The 27,218-nt window shown below is 35.9% G+C and overlaps 1 protein-coding gene across 1 annotated transcript in view; it reads left to right on the top strand.

Moving 5' to 3' along the window:
* GPC5 (glypican 5) overlaps positions 1 to 27,218 on the top strand; it is a 325,506-nt gene that overhangs the window by 181,577 nt on the left and 116,711 nt on the right. Inside the window, exon 6 of the mRNA XM_069027549.1 lies at positions 18,247 to 18,367. Coding sequence (XP_068883650.1) covers positions 18,247 to 18,367 — 121 coding nt within the window. The remainder of the gene's footprint in view (positions 1 to 18,246; positions 18,368 to 27,218) is intronic.

Here is a 27,218-nt window from a genome sequence, read left to right as displayed (position 1 = left end):
TCTGGATATCAGGTTCACACTTCCTAATGAATAAGCATTTTTATCTTTGTACCTCATCCTCAGTTAACATAGTCTCTCTGGGTACAAAAACCCCTGCATGTATAATTCTTATATCAAATACACATTTTCTAGTTTCCTAGATCTCACTGGGACTTAATTTTTCCTTCTTGCATTTCTGTGTAGTTCACAGTCTTATTATGCCAACGAAGGTCTCTTGATATATGACGTATTTATTCAAACACTAGCCACAGATGCTTTCAGAGATTTTGCCATCCAACACCTGGCTGTGCAAAGTGTGATGATTTTATGAAGTGCTGGGAATCTGACTTACTGCAAGTCACAGCAAATCTTCCTGGCCTTTTACAGACAAACCTACACTCACTTTACTTGTGCTCGGAGCTGGCTAAAGGCCAGTGAGATTCAATCTGAAAGCTGTGCATCTTTGTTAGCACGGTGCTGTACTCTCATTAGGATTACTAAAGTAGCTGGAGCTCACATCCCTTGGATCAGGATTGGCTGGCATCTATCCAACTCGGAGCATGGGCAAAAGAATCTCTCAAAACCCAGAGGTTTTGAGAAAAATCCTGAAAATTTGAGAAGTTTTCATATGAAGGTTACACAAATACATAAAAACAAAACAAAGCCCAAAACCCAACAACAAAAACAAAGCAAGAAATCCAAGGGCTAAATTTAGATCTGATTTATGTCTAATTCTTATTTAAGTGCAGTCATGATTTAAATAATAAATAAAACAAACCTGTCTAATTCAATGTAGATGTTGGAAATTGCTGCATATATTAATATTAGTGTTAGTTTACAACTATGGCTAAGCATGTTAGGTTTTCCCAATGCAGTTCAGGAATTTATAATGCTGAATTTTTTTTAATAAGGTACGATGCTTGTAATGTGTTTCTTTGCAATACCCAGAGTAACCAGAATGACCTGTTTGGAGCAGGTACACACACTGTGGGAGATTTGCACAGGTTTGAAGCAGCAGTTGTTGGCCAGCTGTGGTACCTGACAGGATCTCAAATAGCACATATATAGCTGAGGGAGAGAAAGAGTCCTTCTGGACACTGCCAATCTTCTAGTGAAAGGAAAAGGAAATACTCAAGTGAAATGAACTAAAAGCTTTTCAGAAAGCGTTCAGCTGTTTAAAAAATCAACCCCTAGCCCAGTGTGCAGCTGAGTTTATGGTCCATGCTGTTTGCAAGTTAAATCTGTAAGTGTTAACTTTAGAAACTGAGAACATCTCAAAACTCTTCCGTGCCTTCTTGATTTTATTTTGCACAGGTCTGTGGTGAGCTGTTCCTGGCTGTACTCCAGATGCCCACAAAAGCTTCTCTATCACTCCCCTCTTCAGCTGGACAGGGGAGAGAAAATATAATGAAAGGCTCCTGAGTTAAGTGATTTTGATGATTTAGTGAAATATGTCTCCTGGTACTATTTATTGATCACAGTGTAGGGTTAATAATAGTTAATCAGAATGAGGCACAAACTTAACAGAAAAAAACCTGTTAAATTCATTAAGATTATGTTATCATTAGGAGCAAACTGGCACCCCCCACCTCAATCTACAGTTATATATATATAAATTATATTATATATTATTATATTATGTATTATGTATAAAAATATATATTTACATATACAAAATAAAATTAAAAACCAAGGGAAAAAGCAAATTTAGTATAACCATGCCTGAGAAGAAAATCTTGGCCATAAATCTAAATTTTATTGAAGATCAAATTTTTGCCTGAATATTTGGTAAATAATTGATGTAATTAATATCTCTTTTTCTCCAGGGACAAAAAAGCTTCTGTTGATATTCAGATTTCTGTCGTCTCATATGAGTTTTAGAATTACAAAACTGCATTCCTCCAGAGAAAAAAAATTAAACTTCATTCCCATGGTGCACTAACAAGTAGTTTTAATTGCTTTTTTTTTTTTAATAAACTAGTGAAATTCCAGATAAATAGTGTAATAATTGTCCAATGTTTATGTCACAGCTTGAGAACTGAGAAATCTAAGTTCACTTCTGTGCTTTCTTTCAATCTCTTTCTTCAAATTAATCTTTTTTCAAAGGTATGTTTAATTTTTAAACTTTGCCAAAGATCTGTAGTAGAATGTCTAAAGGACTCTGAAACTGTTTCTTACTCTGAACAATGGTTTTGAATTCATAAATTTAGATGACACTTGCCAAAATTCATCTAAGACAAAAGAAAATTGGGGTCCCAGGGCAAGATATGCACATGCCTGTCTTGCTGAGCAATGTACTCATTTGATAATATCAGAGGCTGTTTAGGAAGTCCTTGTTCTGTCTTTTGGTTTATAGAATTGCTGTTGTATTTAAAAAGCACTCCAACAAATAAATTAAAAAGCAAAACATGGCACCTTTTTGTTTCAATATTTTTCTAAGGTGTCCAAAACAGTGAGATTACAAAACTAATCCTATTTGCAGTTGAGGTCTGCGTTTTCACTATCTGCCTGGACAGAGACCTCTTTGAATAGACTCATTGAAAGTTCAGGACCTTAAATTGAAAATTCCTTTGAATGAAGAGCATAAGATTGGGTCTTGCTTAAGTCAGAGAATATAGATTGCATTAATACTGCTCTCTGTGAATGCTGCAAACCAAAAAAAATATTATTCAGTGCTCTTTGGTGACTCAGTCCTATTCTGAAAACAAAGTAGCAAGATCAATGACCTGAATAATGAGTATTTCTGAGATGTGTCCTGAATATTTTGACCCAAGTCTTTTTTCTTTACTTGACTTTCACTTTGTTCCTTCTACATTGGTTGAAAAGTTAAATCCTAATGAAAAGTACATCCTAATGCTCACTCAAAATTAAGTAGGAGGTGGCCAAAAAAGTTGAACTAATAGACCATGTTACCATATTATAATATTGGGCATATTAGGATTTTGCCTTATTGTGTGTAGGGCTCAGCAGTTCAGATGAAATTGCTGTTTCCATGCTGTGTTAGAGTGTTTACAGCAGACTCATGGCAGTATGGAATTGCCAAATCCCAAATGGGAAGTCCCCGACTTTTCCCAAACCTATTCCAGTGCTTCACAGTACTTGTGATAAAGTTTCCCTAATAACTCATGTTTTAGGCTTTCATCTCCTTCATAGTAAAGCATCTGTTGTACAGTTAGTCAAATCAGGCCTTATGCTATAGGGAGGATGCTCAAAGGGAAAGAAAAGAAGTATTTTTTCATTTGTAAATCAATATTTTTAAATGGTCATAATACTGTTGTTTCAACAGTTATTTTGCTGACAGGCTATATACTTCTAAGGAAAATATAAAATCAGGGGAGGAAACCCCACAGTCTGAAGAATGCCCTTAAGATGTTGATACTACGGGCCATGTATACAACAGTTCTAGCTCCTAGAGAGGGGAGATAATTGTCAGTACCACTGATTTAAAAAAATAAAAGCACAACCCTCTGTACATCAGAAGTTTGCATGGCTATTCATGCTGCTCCATCTCTTTATTGCTTGACTTTATATGGCACTTCCTCTTTAAACTGCTTGCCAAGATTTTTTTTTATCCCTGGCTATTAAAAGCCTATTTCAGAGATAAGGGAGCTGAATTCTAGCTCAAGCATCAACCTCTTTGGGCTTCACAATTTGAAGGGTTCAGCTGTTTTATATGCAATAAGCAATTTATTAAGTGTTATCAGAACATGTGTAATGGATTAGGATGCATTAAAAAAAGCAAGCCCCAAACCAAACCAAAAAAACAAAACAACAAAAAAATGGAGAGAGTTTTCTGCTTCCTTTAATTCAGCAGTGAGAAACATACTACCAGGGTAGGGAGTAGATTCATTTCTAATGACTGAGGGTTCAGGGCTGCTGCTCATCTCAAAATCCACAGGGATAAAGGCCATTGCAGGCATCAAAAACACAGTTCTTAGTCTGTCCCACTTACATTTCTTTAGGTTATATGGAATAATTTGAGATTCATGAGTTGAAAAAAATGTTTCAGGAATGACCATGGGCCTCTAGCCTAGTGATTAGGATGGTTTGCTAGGAATTAGATGTCTTAGTTTCTCCTGTCATGCATATTTCATCATTGTATCCAGGAACTGTAAAAGAAAGACTATGTACTTTTATGTAAAGATATGGGAACTTTTATCTTTCTTCATTTCCTCCCCAACTATTTACAATAAACCACAGTCCTTTTCTCTCTGATCAAGTTAGTCTATAGGTGAATGATCTACTGATGTGACTAACACTCTGTTAACAGGAGAATTTCCTGTGACCAGCTCTTTCTTGTGTTACAGTATGAAATAAATCTGAGGCACATCAATCACTTGAATCATTATGTTTAATCCCATCAGCTGACAATGAAGTAAACTCCACAGAATCAATAAAATTAATATAATACAACCCATTGAAGAGAAATATTTTTAAGGTGCCTTGAAATTTGTGTATATTGACAAACATGAAATGATGTTTAGCTCAAGAAACATATTAATTTCTGTGATTGGGCAGGTGATTGTGAATCCTTTTTTAAAACTGCTGTCTCTCTAGAGATTTTGCATAAGATATTAGTCTGTGGTTCTCCTGACATCAGCCAAGGACCTAAAAGTTATGACTAAAATGTCACTGTAACACTCTTGTAGTGTGGAAGACCTGGTTTCCAGCTGCTTGTTTACTATTACATCAGGAATACTTAGAGACACAAGTGAAACCCTACTTTCCCAAGTCCCATGATACTGAAGCATGTTTTACCTCTCAGTGAAATTCCTCACTGTTACAATGCTTTTAAAATCCATCCATTTTTTCATAAACATTCTGACCATTTCATGATACAGAACAGGGATACTTGAGTTCGGCTTACTACGTAGGTCATAACAGAAATGAGATGTCTGTACATATACATAATACAAATACATAACTATACAGAGGAATTTTAGATATATTTTTGCAACACAAGGTTCTTTTAGTATTTTTAGATATGTAATATTTGCTGTAGGGTGCTGCTTTCCTGAAGAATGTTTTTGGCAACACTTGGACTGCACTTTCTTGTCTTCCTTTGACAGTGTTTCCTGTACCGAAGACAGCCTGCTTGACTTACATTATCCTTGAACCCCTTGTTGCCTACTTGACATTAATTTCTGTAACCAAGGCAATATCACAAGTGAAGTTAAAAATCAAATCTCTAAGAATAGCCTTATCTAGATTGATTCTCTCTTCAGACTGCATACTAAGCAGTCACGCAGAGCTTCCAAACTTATAATAGATGATAGAATTCCTCTCCTTTTGATCCCAAAGGAAGAAAGTGGAACCCTTCTTTTCCTTGCTTCCAGGATTTCATTACAATCTATATAAATTTCTTATAAGTTTTGTCCTTCAATTTGTCTGGTTCTGCTGAATATTTAAGTAAATTACTTTGGGCTTCTTTAGAAACAGAAGGGAAGATAAAAGCTTGCCATTATCTGTCCTGTTTTCTAGAATGCACTGAACTGTGTGTTCCAGAAAAAAATGCCAAGTTCTTTGACATTTTATTGATACTCAGGTATACAGTTCCCATTACTGAAATAGCTGGACATATAATATTTAGCTCTTGTCTTTTCATAGAGTCTTTCATGATACAAGTAAGAAGAATTCTGATGACTTTAAAGTGCAAAACTGAAAAACAGGAGATTAATAGGCTTGCTTCAGGAAGCTTACCACTTCATCAATGAGTACCCCAAGGGTAATGCAATCTAATTTCAATTTAGTTATTTAAAAGTTCTGTATTGTGTCTAGACTGGTTGTTTAGGAGGCATGTCCAATGGAGAGGACAAGTCATCATTTCATCCCACACTAGTGCTTTATTTCCCACAGGAGGCCCTTCTTTTTTCTTTCTCTTTCCATACTCTGTAGGCAATAGATGCTTAGGAAATAGATGTCTTATATTTACATAGCTCAAATAGGTAAGTGGAGTACAGTTGCTAATAATTTTGTAATATTCCTTCTTCTTATGAGGGGGTCATTCTCATGGGAAAAATGTGTGATATTTGTCTAAAAGCTCTATTTTATTAAGATTTGATTGAATGGGAGTCACTACCACATTTCCATTGTAATTTTGTCACAAATAAAGAACAATTACAGTGATTCATGTGACAACAAAACTGAAACAATTGTTTTTATTAGGACGTAGAAATATGATCTTTCTATAATTCAGTTAAAATATTTTTACTACTATGGCCCTGTGAACCTTTTCCCACTGAAGAGAAAATAAAGTATTTCCATCCACTCATTCATATCTAAAAGAAAGCAATAACTGAATGTGATAATTGAAATTTGTAAAAAGAAGACACAAGAAGGGGTGGTTGGAAAGAAAGGGAAACACAAAAGTTTATTAAAGCTCTTAAGCCTCCAATACACTCCCTGCCTTTAAACACTGAAACATTAGCTATGTCAGCTTTCTTAGCTCAATATGTTTATTGAGTGTACCCACAAAGGGTAAAGAGCGAGTTCATCTTTTTAAAGAAACATTAAAAAGATGGCTCCACATTGCACACAAATGCAAGAACCATTGGGCTGAAATGTTGTGGACAACACTGAAAGATCCTTGAATGTGTTTGTATCCCTGCTTATGTCCTCCATATATATATGCTCCATGGCATGTGCCATGATATGCTTTGTGTACAGTGTTTACATTATTCCTGTTTTGTTAGATATTAAAGATGTGCATCTAAAACATGCTTTTGTGGTACTGATAGGATTTTGTATAACAGAATTTGAAATGAACTACACAAGTCTTAATAGGCCAGTTCAGATAACTGCATAGTGACTTCACAGAGTATCTTTCAGCCTTCTCCAGAAGTTTGTTACACAGAATAGAAGTTCAGTTCATTCCTCTGCTGCTAATAGCTTCTGAAAATGAAGCTCTTCATGCATATGCCACTGTCTTTGAGTATGACTTTATTTAAAGCCATATTCTTTGTGGCTTGTCCTGAAATGCTTTAAAAATATTCATCATGGCTCTCATGGAGGGTGAAAAGCATCAAAGGTTAAGGCAACTGTACTTGTCTTTGGTATAAGGTTAGTTAAGCACCAGTGCAAAATGAAAAGTTACTTTACTGTAATTGCTAAAATATGGCTTTCTACAAAATGCTTAATTTCCCATAAAGATTAAGTAACACTAGCACATAAATGGCATTATAGTGTAATGCTTGGTTCTATTATTTAATAAAATACAGCATGCTGTAGAACTTCTGATACATAACTCTGTATTTGTTCTTCATATGAGCTATTCCCTGCTCTCTGAGAACAGGAAATGCAGGTAGTTTGCAAATCAGGGAATGAAAATGCTTCTAGCAAAGGTGCTGTGAATAATAAAGCTGTGAAATGAAAAAAAGTTATGGGTTAACTGCTGAACCAACTTCTAGTTGCTGAGAACAATTTTCTCCAATCCAAACTGTGGAGTAATCCAGAGGACTGATTTTCCTTCCACACAGATGTATATGAGGTAAGTACGCTTGAGTAAGTGTAAAACTGGTTTGAATGAAGAGGCAATTACATCCAATGTCTCCTCAGGAAAATGTTATATTCTCCAAGACTTGGTAGTACTGCAAATGGGAACAGATTACATTTAAGTGTTTTATCTGGGGAAAAAAAACCCAAGCTGACAAAATCAAAACAGAAAACAACAACCAACAAACCAACCCCCTCCCATCCTCCCATGCCTCCCCGTCATTACTATTAATCACATAGATTTCAAAAAACATGTAAGATAAAAGAGTAATCTGTTGTATATGTGCCACTGACTCCTAGTTTGCATCATCATCATTCATCCACATCTAGGTAAATTAGGAAGATACAGTGAGTCCAAAACCATGGGGATGGATTGGCCGCTTACACTGATTTATTAATAATCCACCAATATTTTGCTAACTCTGAGTGTACTTGGACAACAGAGAAGGACATTAAAAAGCAGCTTTTATACCACATGGGATTGAATTCTTTAGAATAAACAGGAAAAAAATCTATCAAATGGCTCATGTCAGTGAATTTGCTTAGATAGCACTTCACTCTTAGCATTGCACAGTGACTTAGGTTGATTCCTTCATATGACCTTTATTTGCTGAATGACCTTTTTTTCTTTTATCAATAATCATATTCAAGTAAATTATCTGCTTGATAGTCCTTCACCAGAACTTTACTCTCATTTTGTGCTAATTTTCCATAAATTACCTCAGAAAAAACCCCAAACCAGTCAATAACAAAGAACAGATTGTGAAAGTGCACTTTTGACATCATTAGTAGTGGTGTACTTCTTAAGGGGCTGTGAGGTAAGTATTGACTGTGTCAGGTATCAGTCCCAAAATTATCAGGTACATTCCAGGTCCCTAGAGGACCCTTTGGTCTCTGCACTGAAGCATTGTGTTGGACAAAATATGATATGTCATACTTCTGTCTTCAAGGTTTGGTGTCCTACATAATGCCACAGTTGCATGACCCTTTTGTCATTTCCAAGCAGAAATATTTTAGTATCCTATAGGGGAAGCAGGCTTCTCAATTTTACACTAATTAAGCTTGACAGCTTTGTCTTTCCAAGTTGCTTGAATTGTTTTTCCAAGGTAATTCCTTTTGTTTCTCCAGCTATTTGCGCTAAACATTTATGTGCTTGCTTATGATAATTAATATCTCTCATTTCCTTGCTCCATTAAATGAAGGTACAGTAGAATTATTACAGTTGTTAGAAGATTTCCAGAATACTACAAGAAGGAGATACTGTTGTCCTCATTTATCTAGATTTAGTGCACTTGCATATGTCTGCTGTTTAGTTATTTTCTAATGTAATAAGAATTTATTTTCTCAATTTTAAACATGTGACTTGCCCAAGACACCTAGTTTAAATGAAATATCTGTCTCAAAGCTCCTCTTTTCTCTTCGACAGACCTTGCAATTACTAGAACACATTTATTTGTTAAGGTGCATTACAGACATGTTTTGTCACGCTTTTTGGGGCATTGATTTTGCATCACATATAAGAGTAGTGTCTCTGTCCAGAAAATAGCTACGTACTGTGGGGATAGGTACAGATAGATAGCTATTACAGTAATTACCATTAGTTGACAAGAAGACTAATTTCCGTGGCATCTTTCAAGTGAGGATTCTTCAGAAGTTCTGGAATTTTTGAAACAGTATAGAAATTAGATTTTGAACATAATTCTCTGATGTTGAAAACATGATACAGATGTTTTCTTTACAGTAGGAAATAAAAGCAGTTTCAGGGAAATGTATTTAGGGTTTTATAATATTGAGTCAAAATTGTTCCAGAATTCTTTCAGCTAGTGTGGACTAAATCATTCAAAGTATCTCCAAGAAAAGGAATAAGGAAAATCAGCAGGAAAAGATGGTATTTTAAAAACAGTGTATATAACCTTAGCTTGAAATAGATTACCTTAACAAGTTAATGCAGATTCAGGCAAATTAGGTGTATTTCAAAACTGTCTCAGTGTGCTACTGACCAATTTTTAAATGTGAGCAGAATTTATTTGTTGTGGTAGAAAAAATCTTTAAATAATGAATTTTCAATGTGTAGGCTACAGCATTTTTTCTTCTGAAAATTTAGCTTTTGATAGAAGTTACATTTTTTGCAAAAAGGATAGTCTGACTTAACAGACACATCCTGTAGAAGATTTCAGATGCATAGTAAAACAATCCTTCTAAATACATGTTCCATACATAACAACTGGAGACAAGTTGATGCTTTTAAAAGTCTCTAGAGGGAGACCTGTCTGCCTAAGGAAGCCTTTGGGACATCATTAGCACTTCTTATTGCTTATTAAGAACTTTAGATGACACAGCCAATATCAAAACTATGACCAACTGGCTTCCAATCACATATTGAATCCTTTCAAAAATGTTAGTGTTCAAATAAAGATCATGATGGAATTTTGGGGGTTTATGAGCTTTAGAAGAGCTAAAAAATGTTTTGTAGGATTAGAACATAATGGAAATTATTGATGATAAAAGATTTTGTACTGTACAAAGTAAAAAACAGGACTGGGCCACACTTGGAAATTCATTGAAAGAAATACTCTGAAAGACTAAAATACTTTGTTACATACTTTAGTGTTATTTGTTTTATTCACATGAACCTAGTTTCAAATAAATTATGTTAAAATGAAATATCTGTTTTAAAAAGAGTATTTCAAAGATGTTACTTAGTCTTCAAATGTAGAAAAGTCTGAAGGCTGATCTGCTATTTTTTTTTTTTTTTCCTTTAATAAGGCAGGTCTGGTCAATGCTAAAAAATTAAATACATATTTTTATTAGCCATGTTTTAGCCTGAATAATTATAGGAACATATTTTTTTTCTGAAACACAAATTGTACAACTTTTACTCAGTTTGTTTTCCACACTTCATGTTTTCTGTAAGTTTAACAAGTGTATATGCAATCTGGTTTCTCTATGTAGAGGGATTCCTTGTGGAACAGGGGCATATGATACCCCTGGAAAGATTGGACAACCCAGGGTTGCTAAGGAAAAACCCCTGAACTGGCCCCTGGCTGCAGGCAAGCCTGGAAAGCACCTGGGTGCAGGCAGCCCTGAGAGTCCTTGGCAAAGCAATACACTGGTCAGCTCCCCCACGGATCAGAGGGCGTCTAGAGGGACTGGGCGTGAATCTTTGCAAAAGTAGATTTAAGCTTGTGTAGGTAAACAATAAACGGAGAACGATGCTCAAATCGTATCGATGCATGTGTTGTTACTCTGGCCAGCTCTTCAGACTCAGTCCCAAAATCCTTAAACATATATCTAATTGCAGGTCTAAAAAGAAACTCTCATTGAAAAATTCAAATACATTTTATTTTACATTTTATTTTATTTTACGGAAATTTTTTATCAATTAAAATATATTGAAAATATCTAGGGCAAATGGGATCTGTCCTAGAATTACTACAAGTACTGTCTCTGATAGCTAAGTGTAAGATATTTTTTACAAACTTTCTGAAGCTAATTTTGCAATATCTACTCTTAAAAAATTATGTAAGACTAAAAAATAGCCAACACATCTAAGTTCCAAGTGGTTTTTATTATTGCAGTGATTCTTTGATTCGTTCATCTTTGCTTATTAAAATTTACACCACTGAACACTCTTACTCATTTGTGGCTGCATATGTTTATTTTTCACTAGTATTCAGGTAATTGTTAATTTCTCAATTAACATTACCCAGAATTTTGAAGTGCCCAGCCGTGATGAAGATGCTAGCAATAGCAGGTGTAAACCAGTAATTATCAGCAATTGTAAAACAAGCAAGCTGAGAAGGAGTTATTAAAAATTATATCCCATGTCTGAAATAAAACAAAATGTAGTGGGCACACTGTGCTATTTTACTGTTCTTAAACACAATGAGGCTATATAAATACAGGTGCTTGCTTGAAACTTGTAAGTGCCAACAACCTAAGTTCTGAAGTAATTTAGAATTCAATTAACGTGAGAAGCTGAACAAAACAAATCCCTTAACAAGGCCAGTACATGAAGGCTTACTTTTAAAAACTAGAGGATACAAAAAAGAAAATCCATTTCACGAAGGAGGGAACCTACTGAAAAAGTTGCAGTTTGTTTACTGCATCAATGCCAGTTAAAGGAAATGAAAACAGGAAGGTAAATACAGTAAATAAAGATACTATTTTAAAAGTTATTTGGTCTCTTGAACATTATATTATCATCTGGATCTTCCCAAAGAACCCAGCGGAAACAAACAGTTACTTTAAAAGTAGTTCCCTAGAATTTCACTGCTTACTTCAAACAGTCAGATGAAAACCAGCATTGCATCATTTACATCAAATTGCTTTCAAATGCAGAAAATTAAGTTGATGGAGAGACACTTCTCCATTATTACCAGATGAGGGGTTAGTGGTTGTTTTCTGTTTATTGTCATGGAGATTACTCTAATGCAGTAAGATCTCATTTGAGATGAAATGTGAAATGAAGATGAGAATCCTAGTGGCCACAAAGTGATTAACAAAATGAGCTGTCAGGCAATGTCTCTGTACATCTGCAGCAGCTATGACCCCACTGAACCTCCTACAGCTCTGTGACTACCTGACACACACCTTTCAGGGGTAAGGCAATGTACCCTGGTGTAAGCACTTCACAACCAGAAGAGTTGTCTCAATTTCACGACCCTGTAACTTGTCAACTTAATGTAGAAATTCTTGAGTAGCTCTTGATGGTGTCAATTGAGCCAAGCACTGAAAAGCCCAAGAATCACACAGAATCAGAATTAAGGTTGGAAGAGACCTTCAAGATCATCTAGTCCAACCATCAAACTAGCAGGATGATCACCTTAAACCATATCCAGTGACACATCCAGACTCCTCTCAAACACTTCCAGAGGTGATGACTTCACCACCTCCTTGAGCAACTTACTCCAATGCCTAACCACTCCTACAGTGATTTTTTTTTTAAATATCTAATCTGAACTTCTCTTGGCACAACTTAAGGCCATTTCCTCTTGTTCTTTAACTTGAGACATGGCAGAAGAAACTCTCACTGCAGCCTCCTTTCAGGTAGTTGTAGAAAGCAATGAGGTTCCCTCCAAACAACCTCAGTTTCCCCAGCAGCTCCTTTTAGGATGTTTTCTAGAGCTTTCATAAGCGTTGTTGTCCTTTTCAGGAGATGTTCCAGCACCTCAGTGTCCTTTTTGAAGTGATCACCCAAAACTGAACATAGGATTTGAGGTGTGGCCTCACCAATGCAGCATACAGTGGGACAATTACTGCCCTGGTCCTGCTGGCCACACTATTCTTGATACAGCCCAGGATGCCATCGGCCTGCTTGGCCACTTGGGCACACACTGGCTCATGTTCAGCTGTGCATCAACCAGCATCCCCAAGTCTCTTTCTGCTGGTCATCTCTGAAGTCACTCTTCCTTGAGCCTATGGTGCTGCATGAGGTTGCTGTGAACCAAGGGCAGGACCCAGCCCTTGCCCTGGTTGAACCTCATGCTATTGTCCTCAGCCCATTGTTTAAGTCTTTCCAGATCTCTCTGCAGAGCCTTCCTACCTCTCCAGCAGATCAACACTCCCACCTAACTTGATGTCATCTGTGAACTGACTGAGGCTGCACTTGAGCCCCTTCTCCAAACCATCAATAAAGATGTTCAACAGGATGGAACTCAGTATTGATTCCTGGGGAAGATCACTGGTGACCAGAGGAAGGCAGTGACAGAAGGTGATACATCGGGATGGGGTGACCAGCTAAACTTGCTAAAGTGTAGAATATCACCAGGTCTCTTGGGAGAGGCTTGACTGCCAGTGCACTTAGGAATGTTCTGGACAATAGCTTTTCTGTCTTAGTACACCTTTCGTTACTTTAATCTCCTGCTTGAAACATGGCCAAAGTCCCTAAAAGTAGCTCGAAAAATAAAACCATAATCATAATAATAAAAAAAATGATGTATTAGTTGTCAACACAAGGTAATACAGATTATTTTGTGCTGGAGGGATATACATGTGCAGATCTTCCTGAAGCAACACATGCAAAATGGCTGAATCATACAAGAATTTGATGTATTTATTACTTCTAATAGCTTTTCCAACTGCATGTACCAAGAAATCGGTGATAGCCAATAAAGCATGATTTTCTCTTTTATCAGAAATTTTGAAAGAATCAAAAGTAAACCCTACCAATTTTATTCATAAATACAGTAGAGGGTAATAGGTAATTTATATGAATATTCATATATTGAGCTCAGAAAATGGGCACCTTGTTATCCATCACTTTAAAACATGTTTATAGAATACAAATATGTTGGTTCTTGGGTTTTTTTTCCTAATGCTGATGAAAATGAATAGTACTTGGGGACCAAGTCTGCCTATTAAAGGGATGTGATACATTACCATGCTTGTACAGAAATGAGCACAGATGGCGGGTCTATTATTTCTCTAGCAAGAAATTTGTCTTTTTTTTTCCCCAGGATTCAAATCTGAGCAACACTTGCTTAAGTCAGACTACCTCTGTGGGGATCCTTAAAATATTTTTCCCATTACTTGTACATTAGGAGTTACAGAAACAGAAAGTGATTAATGCCATATTAAAACTTTAAAATGAATGAAGTCTTTCAAACCAAGAGTCTGAGATTTTCATATTTCCCCCCACCCCCAAATAAAGGGAAACATATTTTGCATGTAAATGTGAGTCTACAGGGATGAAGTTTTGTGCATCATGCTCAAGATTCCCAGTAGCCTGTTTAGCTTTGACAGATCATTTCATTTACATTAGAATATTTGCAGATGTTAGATTTATAGACATTTGTTAATTAAGTACAATTATGTGGAGTATGAAACAACAACTTATAAGTAATTTATAGTTTTAGAATGCAAAAGATACCTTTTCAAGCAGAAATAGAGTAGATAAACAAAAAGATGTTGACTTCCATAATTTTGCTTTCATGATAAGAATCAATAAAGCAATACTTCATAAGGTTTTGTCAATGCCTTATTATACACTTGAAGAAAGAAAAAAGCTTTTCAATCTGCTTTATGACTTTATGACTCAGAACATATAATTACAACAAACTCAAAGTTAAATGAGAGCTTTTAATGTCAGTTGGTCAAAGCTGGATCAGCTTGCAGTGAGAGCAAATTTAATATGGGTTAGGGTTTCCAATAACAAGAAAAATGCAAACATATATATTAATTTACATCAGTATATTGAGTGTACTCACATTTGGGCATTACATGCTGTCTCTACACTCCTTCCTCCTCACACTCTTCCCCTGCTCCAGGATGGGATCCATCCCATGGGAGAAAGTTGTCCTTGAACTTCTCTCTCGTGGGTCCTTCTTACAGGCTGCAGTTCTTCACAAACTGCTCTAGCGTGGGTCTTTTCCACAGGGTGCAGCACATCAGGAACAGGCTGCTCTGGCGTGGGTCCTTCAGAGGGTCACCTGCCAGCAAACCTGCTTCAGCACAGGCTCCTCTCTCCATGGGTCTGCAGGGCTGTTTCTCTCATATTCTCAATTCATCTTGTCCATCTCCTCTTGCACAGCAGTTTTTCCTCCATTTTAAATCTGTTGTCACAGGAGTGCTACCACCATCACTGATGGGCTTGCGCTCAGCCAGCAGTGGGTCTGCCCTGGAGCTGGCTGGCATTGGCTCTTCCACACATGGGGACATCATCTAGCATCTTCTCCCGAAGCCACTCCTGCAGCCTCCCCTGGGCTTTGCTTTTGCCAAGCAAATCAAATACATTTTGGGCAAAATATTCTTCCAAATGGAATTCCATTTAAATTAATCTTAATTTTTGATATTCAGCTCTTCATTTTCCATATGTGATGGTTGCTCCCTGTATGTTTCTGGGGGAGAGCTCACATCCAGAACCTGGAGGATCAATTTCAAGACTGAAGTCTCGGAATACAGAATTAAAAACTCTCGGAGGAGTAAAAACTTTACAAAGCTAGAATAATAACACATCACTTCAAATGTATAAGGATTTTTGGAGAGAAATATCAACTCCTTTAAGAGTCAAGGTAGGAAAGTGGTAAATATCTAGTAAACTTGATAAACCAGAAAACTTTGGAATGTGTAGTGATTATACCAATACTGGGTCCAAAGGGTTGGTATATAAGGATTGGTATTTTCTCTATTGACATAGTCTTGTATGTTATTTGGGATCTTCTGGAGCTTGTAACAGACAAAAATGATGAGAGAATGGGATGAAATGTGTCAGTTTTCACAGAACTGGGAAATGTGAAGAGTTTTCGGGCAGTCAGGGTATTTGTGAAGGTTTTAGGTGGAAAGGTTTACTGTTCTGTTTGGAAACATTGTGGAGGATAAGGAGGCCTGCAGGCAGCAGGAAGCAGGGAAAATAGCAAATTCATTTTGTAAGCACCAGAAAGGATTATGCCAGCTGTTGGTGAGAGAAAGGTCAGTAGTGAGAAGGAAGGTAGAAAGGTGCTAAACAGCTCAGAGCAAGTAAGAACAAAAAATACCAAGGTTATTTACACCAGTACCTAATGATCTAATACTTGTTCAGTGCCAATAGACTTAAATATGTGGTGTTATCAAGCACTAGCGTGCTACTTGTCACTGTTTCAATGCACATCACCTCTGCTCCAGCTTCTTACCCTTCCCCACTCTCAATTGAAAAGAGCTGAAGAGGAATTTAGAGAATGTTGACTCTGAAGAGGCTGGAGAACACGATTGGAACTCCTAATATCAGGTCCACTCACAAGACAGCATTACTCTCCCAGCTACCTTCTCTCATGTGAAAGAAGGGAGTCATTCCTACAGCAACTACCAGCTGTGCAAGGCTTCTGATTTCATTGCAGAAATAGCTGAAAAAGAAATGATATTCAGTCTTGAATGAGTCATTGCCAAATAATTCCCAGGTGAGCTAAATTAATAAAGTTGTAGTCTAGGGAAGTTTCAGCTTCTGCATGATTTATTTCTTCCTGCATGGTTAGAGAAATGAGTGTCATTGAATTAAAAAAAGAGAAAGGGTATTCTTTTTCACAGTTATGCATTTCACAGGCAAATGTGCAATAGTTGGGTTTGCAGCATTTGAAAAAAAGGTGTTAATTGAAGAATTCTGAGTGACAGAAAGTGAGAACACAGACTTTGCATGCTGTGAAACAGAACAAGACCGCTATATAGAAAGGATAGACATAACCTTCAAGATTTTTTATAATGTTATGGTATGAAAATATATTTTGATATTGCATTAAACTAGTATGTTCAGTTAAACCAGTTGTTTTTTTCTGGTGAGTGCAGCACTGTTCAGCTGGAATTAATTCCTTATTTATTTTTATATTTTATTTTATACAAATGACTGCCAAAGAAATTTTTTTAAGGTTTTTATGTTTGCTTTTACTTTTTTCACACTTAGAATTACCAGATTTGTTGACCCAGCCCAAACTGCTGCATTAAATAATGGCCCAAGACTAGCAGCCAGGCTGCAAATTTTGTACACACCCCTATACAAAGCTTTTCCCCATCACTTCAAGCTGGCAAACAGTTCCATTGCTACAAGACAGCACAAAAATCTGTCTGCTGTGAATCAAAATAACACCTTTTAAAGAATATGAGTCATTCATATATTCAGTGTGTACACTTCCTTAGGCATGAATATCAGAAATGTCGTTTAGGGTGATATTTAAATAAAGATCAAGGACAAAATATTGTTGTTATGTGGCGACCTTGTTTTATTGAACTGCATTCATTGTTTAGCATATATACAAGCTTTTCTGCAGAGCTAAGAGGACCTGTAATGTTTTTCATAAAAGAAATTCTGCAAAATTTGAATATGCTGTGTTGTCTATGCTTATATGTGGATCTAACAGGCAAGAATTAGACATTTCTTTACTCTGATAAGGTTATTTCCTTTCTTTTGCTTAAAGCATAACAGCTGGCAAAATACTTTTGAGACAGAGACATATAGAGCTATCCTCTTATAGAGTATGCAGAAAAAATATAGCATATGGAGAGTATTTGCATAATGTACAATATCTGTAATGAGAAGGTAGATACTCAGTCTTTCTTGCATAACTTGAGTATTACATATAATATGGTAACTTGAATGAAGAACTGCTTCTTAATAAGCTACAGAATTCTGCTTGGTGGTTAGTATATTTACTGTATTTTGAATTTTGATGTATTAGCAACAATGTTTTACTTCACCAGTTCTTTTTTGAATCAGCTTATATCTGTTTTTCATTTCTTCTTTTTATATATCTATATATCAAGTATGATTTGACCTACTCTTACTTAAATAATTTATGTAATGCTAAATAATTTATGCACAATTCGGCTGTTTTCCTTCAACAAATATTCTGTCTGCACGTGCACTTACACTGATACTAGGAAACTTCAGTTTTATTTCTGATCATACAGCATGTGTAGAATGTGGAGTTTGTTTTAAAAATCTGAAATGTCATACATTTCAGCAATCTTCATGCAGTTGGTATTTAGCAAAATCAAAATGGAGGAAAGTCTTTTTGCACACATACAAAAAGCCATACACAGGGCTGAATGCTTCATGCTACAAAATGTAGATAACCTTCCTTATTAAAGTTTGCAGTAAAATTAAAGCTCTAATAAATAACAGAACTTCATGGAATTTAGTAATTATATTTTGTTGTATTTCTTTTTTGTGAAAAATATGTGCACAAAATTAATGCATCTCATTAAAGAGGTATGCTGGTGCCATGAGAGATAATACAAACTAGAAGATGACTCTCTGAGAGTAGAGTAAGTTACTAAACCATTTTTATGTGTGTTTCTGTATTAAACTAGCTATACGCACCGTGTGGTTGGCAGTGGAATCAAAGCTCAGTCTGCAAATCCAGAAGTAAAAGTGAAGGGAACAGATCCTGTAATAAGTCAAATTATTGACAAGCTGAAGCATGTTATTCAGGTAAGATGCTTTTTCCTATAGATACAGTACAGTTCTAACTACCACTCTAGTAATGAAAGTATTAATTTACTACATCATAAAGGTTAATTGTTAATTCAAGTTTCTGCTGAGTACACAGCAAAACACTAGTTGCTCTCTGTCTCACTTCAGTTATTACAAATGATTTAGTTAAAAGGCTTGAAAATGGTAGATAAGTGTAGGAATTGAGGCCCTGGCAGCTGGGCCATCTGTACCTGCAAGTACCTCAGCTTGGCATTGCAGTAAGCAACAGAAGCACAAACAGTGTGATTTAGGGATTGTAACTGGGTGCATATGTTTAAATAACAATAAAACATAGTTTCCCTCTTCCCTCTTGACTAAGTCTGGGTTCTTTCTTAACTTATATTGCTGTAAGGTTTTTTCTTTAGATGCCAGATAGAAAAACAAAGAAGCTTGAATGAAATTACATGCCTGCTAAACGGGTTGGTATTCATTACCTGATGTACACATTTGTGAGTTACTAAGTTTAAGGCTTACAGGGAAGTAAATTCCAATATGGTTCTGTACAATCATAATATTGTAATAAGTTTACAGGATTGTAGGTATCTCATGTTACATGCTGCATTTATATGCACAGATAGCCAGAATTAGAGGACAAAACCATCATTCTGTTGAAGCCAACAGTTATTTGCAGCTCTGTATTTCAGTTTAAAAATGTAAGTTTTCGCCCTGATCTGAAGACTCAGTGACACGAAAGGTTCTACTGACATTTCTTGTCCATGACCCATCTAACCCAGTATCCTCTCCACACTGGTGAAAGGAGAGGCTACTTAGGGAGACCATGAAGCTTTGCACTTTTATGGTCTCCACCTCCTTTCTCTACCCCATTCCCCAAACATGAGAATTAGAGATATTAAATGCCTTCTTGCCTAGTGCATTTAGTTCCGTCTAAGGACTTGCTCTAATTCTGTTTATACAACTTCTTAACAGCTTTTAAATACAGTTTCCCACATGATTTCTGGAGTTGAAATATTACTGATAGCTTCACAGTAAACCCTCTTGGTTCTTATATCTCTGATTGTGAACAATAACTCTTCTCTGATAACAAAACAGTGATGATATAGAAAAAGGAAGAAAACCAGAAAAATTTATTTTCCATCAGTAGTGTTGTTTTGTGGGAGAACTGGCATTAGAATTGAAGTTCAAAGGCAATTATTATTCCTTCCTTCTTAAAAGAAATAACTTTTGTATCCCTCCAGCTTCAGCATCATGCTTTTGTCTCTCTCCTTTATTAAAATGGTAACTACAATGGCGGGAAAATCAGTGCAATTTTGCCTACAAGAGATGGCATGATTTAATTAATAACTACAAAATACTGTGCAAAGATAAACTTTGCAAATCTTACTTGGTAAGTTCCAAGGTCTTTCATCTATCAGGAATGCCTTCCTCCTTTGATATTAAAACTTCACTGTAGAGTTTATTGTGTTGGTTTCCTCTAGAGACTGGGAGTTGTGTTATTTTCTCCTTGAATGAGTATCTAAAAGAGTTGAATAGAGTATTTCCATTATAAAGTATTTAATTTTGAGAGCTTACTTGCCCTTGTCCCTAAAAACTTGAGTGGATCTTGGGGAAAAGAACATATAATTTACATACTGAATTCTTACTAGCCTCCAAATATATTATCTTTCTGTGGGATAGCTTCTTTCCTTGTAGCTCTGAGTATGAAAATAGGGTCAAGGGATAAAGAGAGCATCAAATTCCTTAGAGACCTGACATATAACTGCTTTTTATCAGGAAAAAAAAAAAAAAAAGGGGGCTGGAGAACCTGCAGAAAAAGCTTTCTTCTCTACTATTTACCATTTGGGAAAGTAGGATGAGGAGTGCAAATTAGAGATTCAATTACAAAAGATCACCTTTTTGTCCTGTGTGATATGAAAAGAGATGAATCGTGTTAAGCTTATGATGGGCAGAAAATAAGGGGAGCTTAATGGATTGTTTTGTTGCCTCAGAGATAGAAAGAGTCATCCTTAAAGCTAACACTCTATCCAAGCGTTATTACTGAACTTCAAAATTTTGAATAGCTAACTTAGTAGGAACAAAATGTATTTGTCAAGTTTTTCAAAACTAATAATTCCTGAAATTAATAAAACTATTTACTTTAATTCAGCTTTAAGGTGAAACTGATTTTCAGGTTGCTATTTATGGAGGAAACAATATATATTTTAATAGAAATCACATGTTGCTTTAACCTTGCTAAACAAGTACATTTTCATTACTTAGTTGTGTTTTATATATAGCCATTTGCCCTCCATAATAGGAGAGAGGAAACGAGAGTGGTAATTCAGCTTTACTTGACTTTTCACATCAGCTTTTAAACATTTCAAGATTCAGGATATCAAAGTAACATTTCCTACTGTCTCATCATGTCATGATAGGGTCGTTCCTTCTCAACCACTGTCAGAGCTCTGTGTCTGTGGTAAGTACAGCTTGATTTTCTTTTCCTTATACAACCTGTGATGGTACCAAGGCCTTCAGGACTAAACAGTCTCTACCACTTAGCAAATATCAACATGCACAAAGAATCAAAAGTTTTGCTTCTAGTACTTTTCATAGTAAAAGTGGTGAAATGCAATTTAATCAGTGATAACCTATAGTATTTATTTGCAGCAGAGGTGGAATTCAGTTCTTTAATCAGATACCTGCATTTCAGTGTTTAAGTTGCTTATATGTAGTACAACTCAGCAGACCATAGAGAGCTGTTCATTTGGCCCTGTGTAAGTGCATGCATCAGGATTAGAAGAACAGTAGTTCTTTAGTGTTGTACAATATAAAAGGAGTTTGGGTACTTCATCCACATGTTGGCATCTGCACTGGCACCTGCTGTTGGTGTCAGTTCTGAAGGATTACACCCTTGTGTCAGGTTTCTGAGCCCTTTCCAAAAGGTTGTCAGTTTCAACACACAAACTATTTTCAAAACTATTCTCGAATAATTTTTTATATAAAAACTAGACACATATAGTTTTCTAAAGAGAAATATTTAGCATATACAAACATATTTATACATATATATACAAACTTCATTTTATTCTTTTATGGTTTTGCAATTTTTAAAAAGTATGATTAAACTATGGAAGTGCTAAAATCAAGAAGTTGACCAGTTTTGCATTTAGAATGAGTAATTTAAGACAAATTGAAAAGCATCTCCTGAATAAATTTTGTCCTTCCAAATCAGAAAAAGTCATTCCTTCTAGTAAATCCAGAGTATAAAAACTCTGTTAGGAAGCTTCATTGTTTTCTGAAACCTTATTTTATCTTTGCCTTCAAAACAGATGACCACTTTTATTACCAACTGCATGTAATTTCCCTTCTTACTTTCAAGATTCCAAGCAGAAAGGAAGTAAGTATTTTGAGGTGTAAAGGGAGAGCCCATTTAAGGGAGGGTGCAGTGAGCTCTCTGAAAACCAGATAGCACATATTAACCATAAAAAATGACTAAATATTATTAAGTAGCAAAAGAGCAGATATCTTTGAGATCCCTTTCTGCTCATGTTTAATGCTTGCTTAGGAAAACAGATTAACACATTCTATCCTGCATACAGAAAAAGAGTAATTTCTTAGTATCTCCTCTATTTTTGCCAGTTGGATATACAAAGGCATAAAAATCCCAAGCAAAGAATTAGCTTTAAAATATGTAAATATACAATGCTTAAACTCTGTTTTCCAGGTTAATAACTTTAACTGTTAAAAACTTTAAACCCCTGAAATCAACCCCTGGTTGCATAAGTGACAGTATCTCTTTTCAGCAGGCTGTGGTTTCTGGGCAGTTCTCCTTTGTGAGAGGCTCTTAGTAATCCTCCCTTTTCTGTAAATAGCAGATTTACAAAATAATCAATTGAACTGTTTGATTCTGTTGGACCCTGATGGCTGTATTCTGTGCCCTGGACTCCACAGGTTCATATTCACAACAACAAAGTGCAATTAGAGGAATTGATATGAACTCTGCTGAACCAGTCAGTGCTGAATATGGCTTGACAAAGTCACCATCTTCTGTAAAACTCCTTACTTGTACAGACTGGTGTTTCGGAGAGTTTTAAATGATGGGCTCTTCTTCATTCATTTATCTTCACAGCAGGCAAATTACAGGTTCAAGTGCATATTCTTTTATGTACTGCAGTCTGCAACTATCACTCTAATAGGTAATCAAGATAAGCAAAGTCAGTTGCATATGGCATAAATAGTAATGGGAATTATTTTCCTTTCATCCCCAATAATTTAAAACCACGATTAATTAATCATTCCTGGAAGTACAAATACTAAGGTTATGAAGTATGATATTTTGGAGCTGTGATTACAGGCAATTGGACCTTGGTCATTTCAGTGTGTTTCTTCTTTCAGAAGACAATCTCAAAAAGATACTGCTTTTGAAAATAATAGACATTATTTGGACCTTGTATTTACAGTGTAAGTAAAGTCTTCCTAATTTTAGGAAATCTTGCCATAGCAGAAGATACTCCGATGTCTGACCGTCTAAATTAGGCAGACCAAATCTCCCCCTGGAGATCTCCAGAGGCACCTACCATTAGCGATGATACTGGAAATTTAAATGCTTCTATCAGGATAAATTATTACCATATTCTAGGTGCAGTAAAAGGTATGTCTGAACTTATTTGGAAAAGATCCTATCTTATACTGCTATACCACCAGAGTGCTAGCTGATATGCACAAAATAATATTTACTTTCTCCACAAAGGGCTACAAACTGTCCCCTAATGGAATTGATGCTTACATTCTTTAAAGAAGTAAATGCCAGTACTTCGTATGACATTAAATGTTGGTGACAGTCTAATTTTTTCTTTACTACTTGTCATTATTATGGCATGGTGAGCACTCTGTTTCACCATGCTGCCATTTGCCCATTTACATGTCTCAAAAAGGTTGCAAAAATAGTGAGATGAGATTTTGTTTTGACACTGATTTGGCATGCTAACAACTAAATTTTCCATCTGCATTTTTTAAAGCTTTTATCAATGTACCACAGCACAGGCAAGTTAATATGTGTTTTTGTAAGAGCTGTTCAAGTATGGATTGGAAATGGGGATGGAATACATTACCTGAATCCTCACCTGCTCTTACAAAGAGCCATGTTTTGAAATTATTCATACAGAAGGTGTGGCACTTGCAGTTGTGCCTACTTACTGTAGTGTTACAATAATCAGCTAATAGTTAAAACCCCTCTGTCTCTTAAAAGAGTTCCAACACCTGTATAAAAGTCACAAATTAGACATTTTGATGACTTTTTTAATGACTGAAATGCAACACTTTCTCATGGAATGAGAATTCTCAAGAGTACAGCATTAAACAGATACTTAGTTTGATACATTCTTCAGTAGCATGCTCTTGGAGACTCACTTTCTAAACTTTTCTTTCCCTTTCATTTTTTAAATGTTTTTTGTTGATATAGCATAACCTGCAGTTTGTAGCTTTCAATAACAGGTAAATGGGAAGCAAAATTTCAGTGCACTTCATGCAGCAGCCATTCAACATTCACCAGTATTAGAATTGCTTTCAGCTGTGTTTGCTCCTAAACTGCCTATTTATCTATTGTTGGACTAGGAAAGACTTCCTCATAAGTTTGTTTTGTATTTCATAGTACAAATGCATATCTAAATGTTAATTTTGCCTTAGATTTTTTTTTTTTTTTTTTTTTTTCACTTTTTAATTTCATCCAAAGCTAGAACAAACCTGCAGGTACAGAATAGCTCAGCGGAGCTCAGTAGATTGATTGTGTTAATTTTTTTCCCCAGTGATTTGTTGGCATGCCTTCTGGTTTTGTTTTGGTTTTGGTTTTGGTTTTTTGTTTATTTGGTTTTTTTTTTTTATTTCTGGAAGTAATACAATGCTACTGTCTTTTTGAAATCAAACTCTTGGAAAAATTCTGTTTTTGTCAAGGCACGATAGGAAGTACTAGTGATGTCTCATATTGGGATATTCCTACTTGACAAAGAAGTCTATTTCATATTTGTTATGTGAGCTGTTTCAGTCTTTTATCACATCTATGGAGAGCTGGTTTATCACATGGTATTGACCTGAGCTGCCTCTGGCTGCTGGCTGGTGCCAACGATATACTAAATACTTGATTATTACCATTGCATATAAAATATTGGCAGAATTCCTGTAAAAATATTAAGCAGTTAGAAATGAAGTGGGATATTATTTTCTGAGTTTCATACTCTTCCCTTTAAAATATACTTCAACTTCCAGCCTCAAAAGTACACAAAAGAGTGCGGGATTGCTGATGCTTTTGTATCTCTTGAGAGTCAAAAGGTTTTCTTCACAGTTCTGTGATGATAGTGAAGGAATGTTGCTGTTGAGATGGATGCAACACGCACAAACCACACCAACAACGCCAGGCAAAAGGCATCTTTAATTCTACAAAGCCTCTGTTATACGCTTTCTTGGCACCCATGCTGTGTATCTATTGGCTCCTAAGTTACTACATTACAAATTGTTGGTTACCTACAACTAACATCCATTCTAAAACAAAAACCGCCTCCTGCAAACAGCTGTGCATTCTTCTTCTATTATTTTGGTTTCTTGCTTCTGTTGATGCTAAAATTCTCATGGGTACAAACTGAATTCTCATGGGTACAAAGTGATTGTGTCCAAGTTGAAATCTCTGAGACTTTCAGTGCAGCTGTCAGTTCCCACAAAGGTATAAACCCTTTTTGTTGCTCAAAAAGGTGGTCTTTCTGTATTTGTAAGCCAAACACCAAAAGTTATATGAAAATTCTGAGATGACTGTATGTCTTGGAAAATTATGTGTAAACTCAAACCTACATATGGTTTACAGGTAGAAGGCAGAGAAAAAACGTGATTAGGAGGGTATGCAGTTCAGCTGATCCATCTCCCACTGTTGGGATGCTCAGGAGATAAATTAAAAAGAACAGTCACCAGCCACACAGTCCTTCTGATCAGTAATTTAATTAAAACACCAATGATAATTTCTCTAGCTTTTGTTTTTCACTAACTGGATTACCAAAGTTATTAAGGGCTAATCAAGGTCCCATTCATTTAGAACAAATGATCGTTTTTTGAGGTATCCTTTTTAAATAGGATTTATGCTGAAATGAAGATTCTACATTGCACAGAGCTTTCTGAAATTGTTTGTTGTTCCAATTTGTATAAAATTCTTAATAATGGGCTAATTAAAAAGTCCTTAATATTTGATTTTTTGCTATTTTTCGTCTCGAATTTCTTATAAAGCCCTTCACAGTGCACAGTGAGAAAACATATTTGTTGATGCAGCAGGGAGATACTGTCAATTCTTATTTGTTTTGTGAAGAGAACAGAAGCATAGAAAATAAAACAGCCTTTTCTAGCTACTTAGGTGGATAGTGATGCTAACTGAAGTATTCATTATGGTGCAGATCCTATCTACAAAAGTCTATTCTGCACCTAAATTGTTTGATGTTATAGCTGGTAAAAACTGCTTGTGTTGGGTTTTTTAGCAATACAGGACCATTGTTCTACCTCCTCATTTTTAAGTACAATATTAAGGGAAGGAGAGTTTTGAGATTTTGTAGAGCCTAGGGTAGCTCCACATGCTCCTCATAAAGACCACCACACCCCATTCACTATTATAATACATACTTCTGAAATCAATATTCTTATTAATAACAGATAGAGGAATATTCTCAAATTTGACAGGCTTGGAACAACATGTTTGGTAAAAAGAGAAGAGAAATGTAGACTGGTATCAAATAAGGCTTTAAAAGGTTTAAGTAAAGCAGGATATAAACTCTCTAGTCAGAAGTGAAAATCAAATAGTGGTTCTAACTTACGAAACCTGACACATATCACAAAGCCATCCCATAGTTAGCTTAATTGACAGCCTCTTCAGAGTAGGGGCTCAGCAACTAAATAGAATAATATCACATAAGATGGAAAGTATCAACAGAAATTTGAGTAGGAACTTACTGTTCCTGTTAGTACTAATTAATGACAGATATAATCTGTCAACATCTCAGTAACATTAACAAAATACTTTGTATTCAAGCAAATACATTAAAAAGGAAAAAGAAGAGTGGGACAGTAACTGGCATTAACAGTAGGCACCATGGAAATTCAGATGTGAGCAGTTCCACTAGGCTGATATCAAGGGAATAAGCAGGGTGGCTGTACTGTGTGGACATTTGTGTATTGGTGCTGGCTGAGCACTCTGCCCCACCTTGGTTTGCTGGCTGTGGATTGTGTCCAGGAGCAGAGATTGTTCAAAGATAATGACAGTTCTGAAAATGTTGAAGGATACAGTGGGAATGCATTGTCTCTTGTCAGTCCTAGTGTCACAGCTGAGGGGAATGCTACTGGGGGTTGGGCTAGATGATCTTTAAAGGTCCCTCCCAAGTGAAACTATTCTATGATTCTATTGACTCCATGACTATACCATGTGAACTCATATGCTATTAGCAGCAGGTAATACATCTGGGAAGAGCTGTCATAAATGCTATGGACATGAAAAGATGCTGTCAACAATTATAAAAAAGCACAAAGGAAACAGGTAGAATATGTGCAACAGTCATTATGCAAAACTGTGATATCTAAAACCAAACAGGTACCACAACAACACAAAATAACCAAAAAAAAAAAAAAAAAAAAAAAAGACAGAAGTATTTCAATAATTAACTGTTAAGGGAAAAAAGTTGTTGACCACAGACTTTCTGGCCTGAAAAGTAATGCATCCTTTTTGAGCGTGTTGAATGTTTCCTATTTGAGACAGGCTATTTGCTTTTGGTCTCAGTCCTGGGAAATCCTCGGAGGCAGTGACCTGTGGAGAGCAATACAGAGCAAGTCATTTGCTGCAAGCATCATCATA

Source organism: Aphelocoma coerulescens, chromosome 1 (genome assembly GCF_041296385.1).
Source record: "Aphelocoma coerulescens isolate FSJ_1873_10779 chromosome 1, UR_Acoe_1.0, whole genome shotgun sequence".
NCBI lineage: Eukaryota > Metazoa > Chordata > Aves > Passeriformes > Corvidae > Aphelocoma > Aphelocoma coerulescens.
The sequence above is the reverse complement of the archived record's forward strand: the minus strand, read 5'-3'. Positions and strand labels throughout refer to the sequence as shown.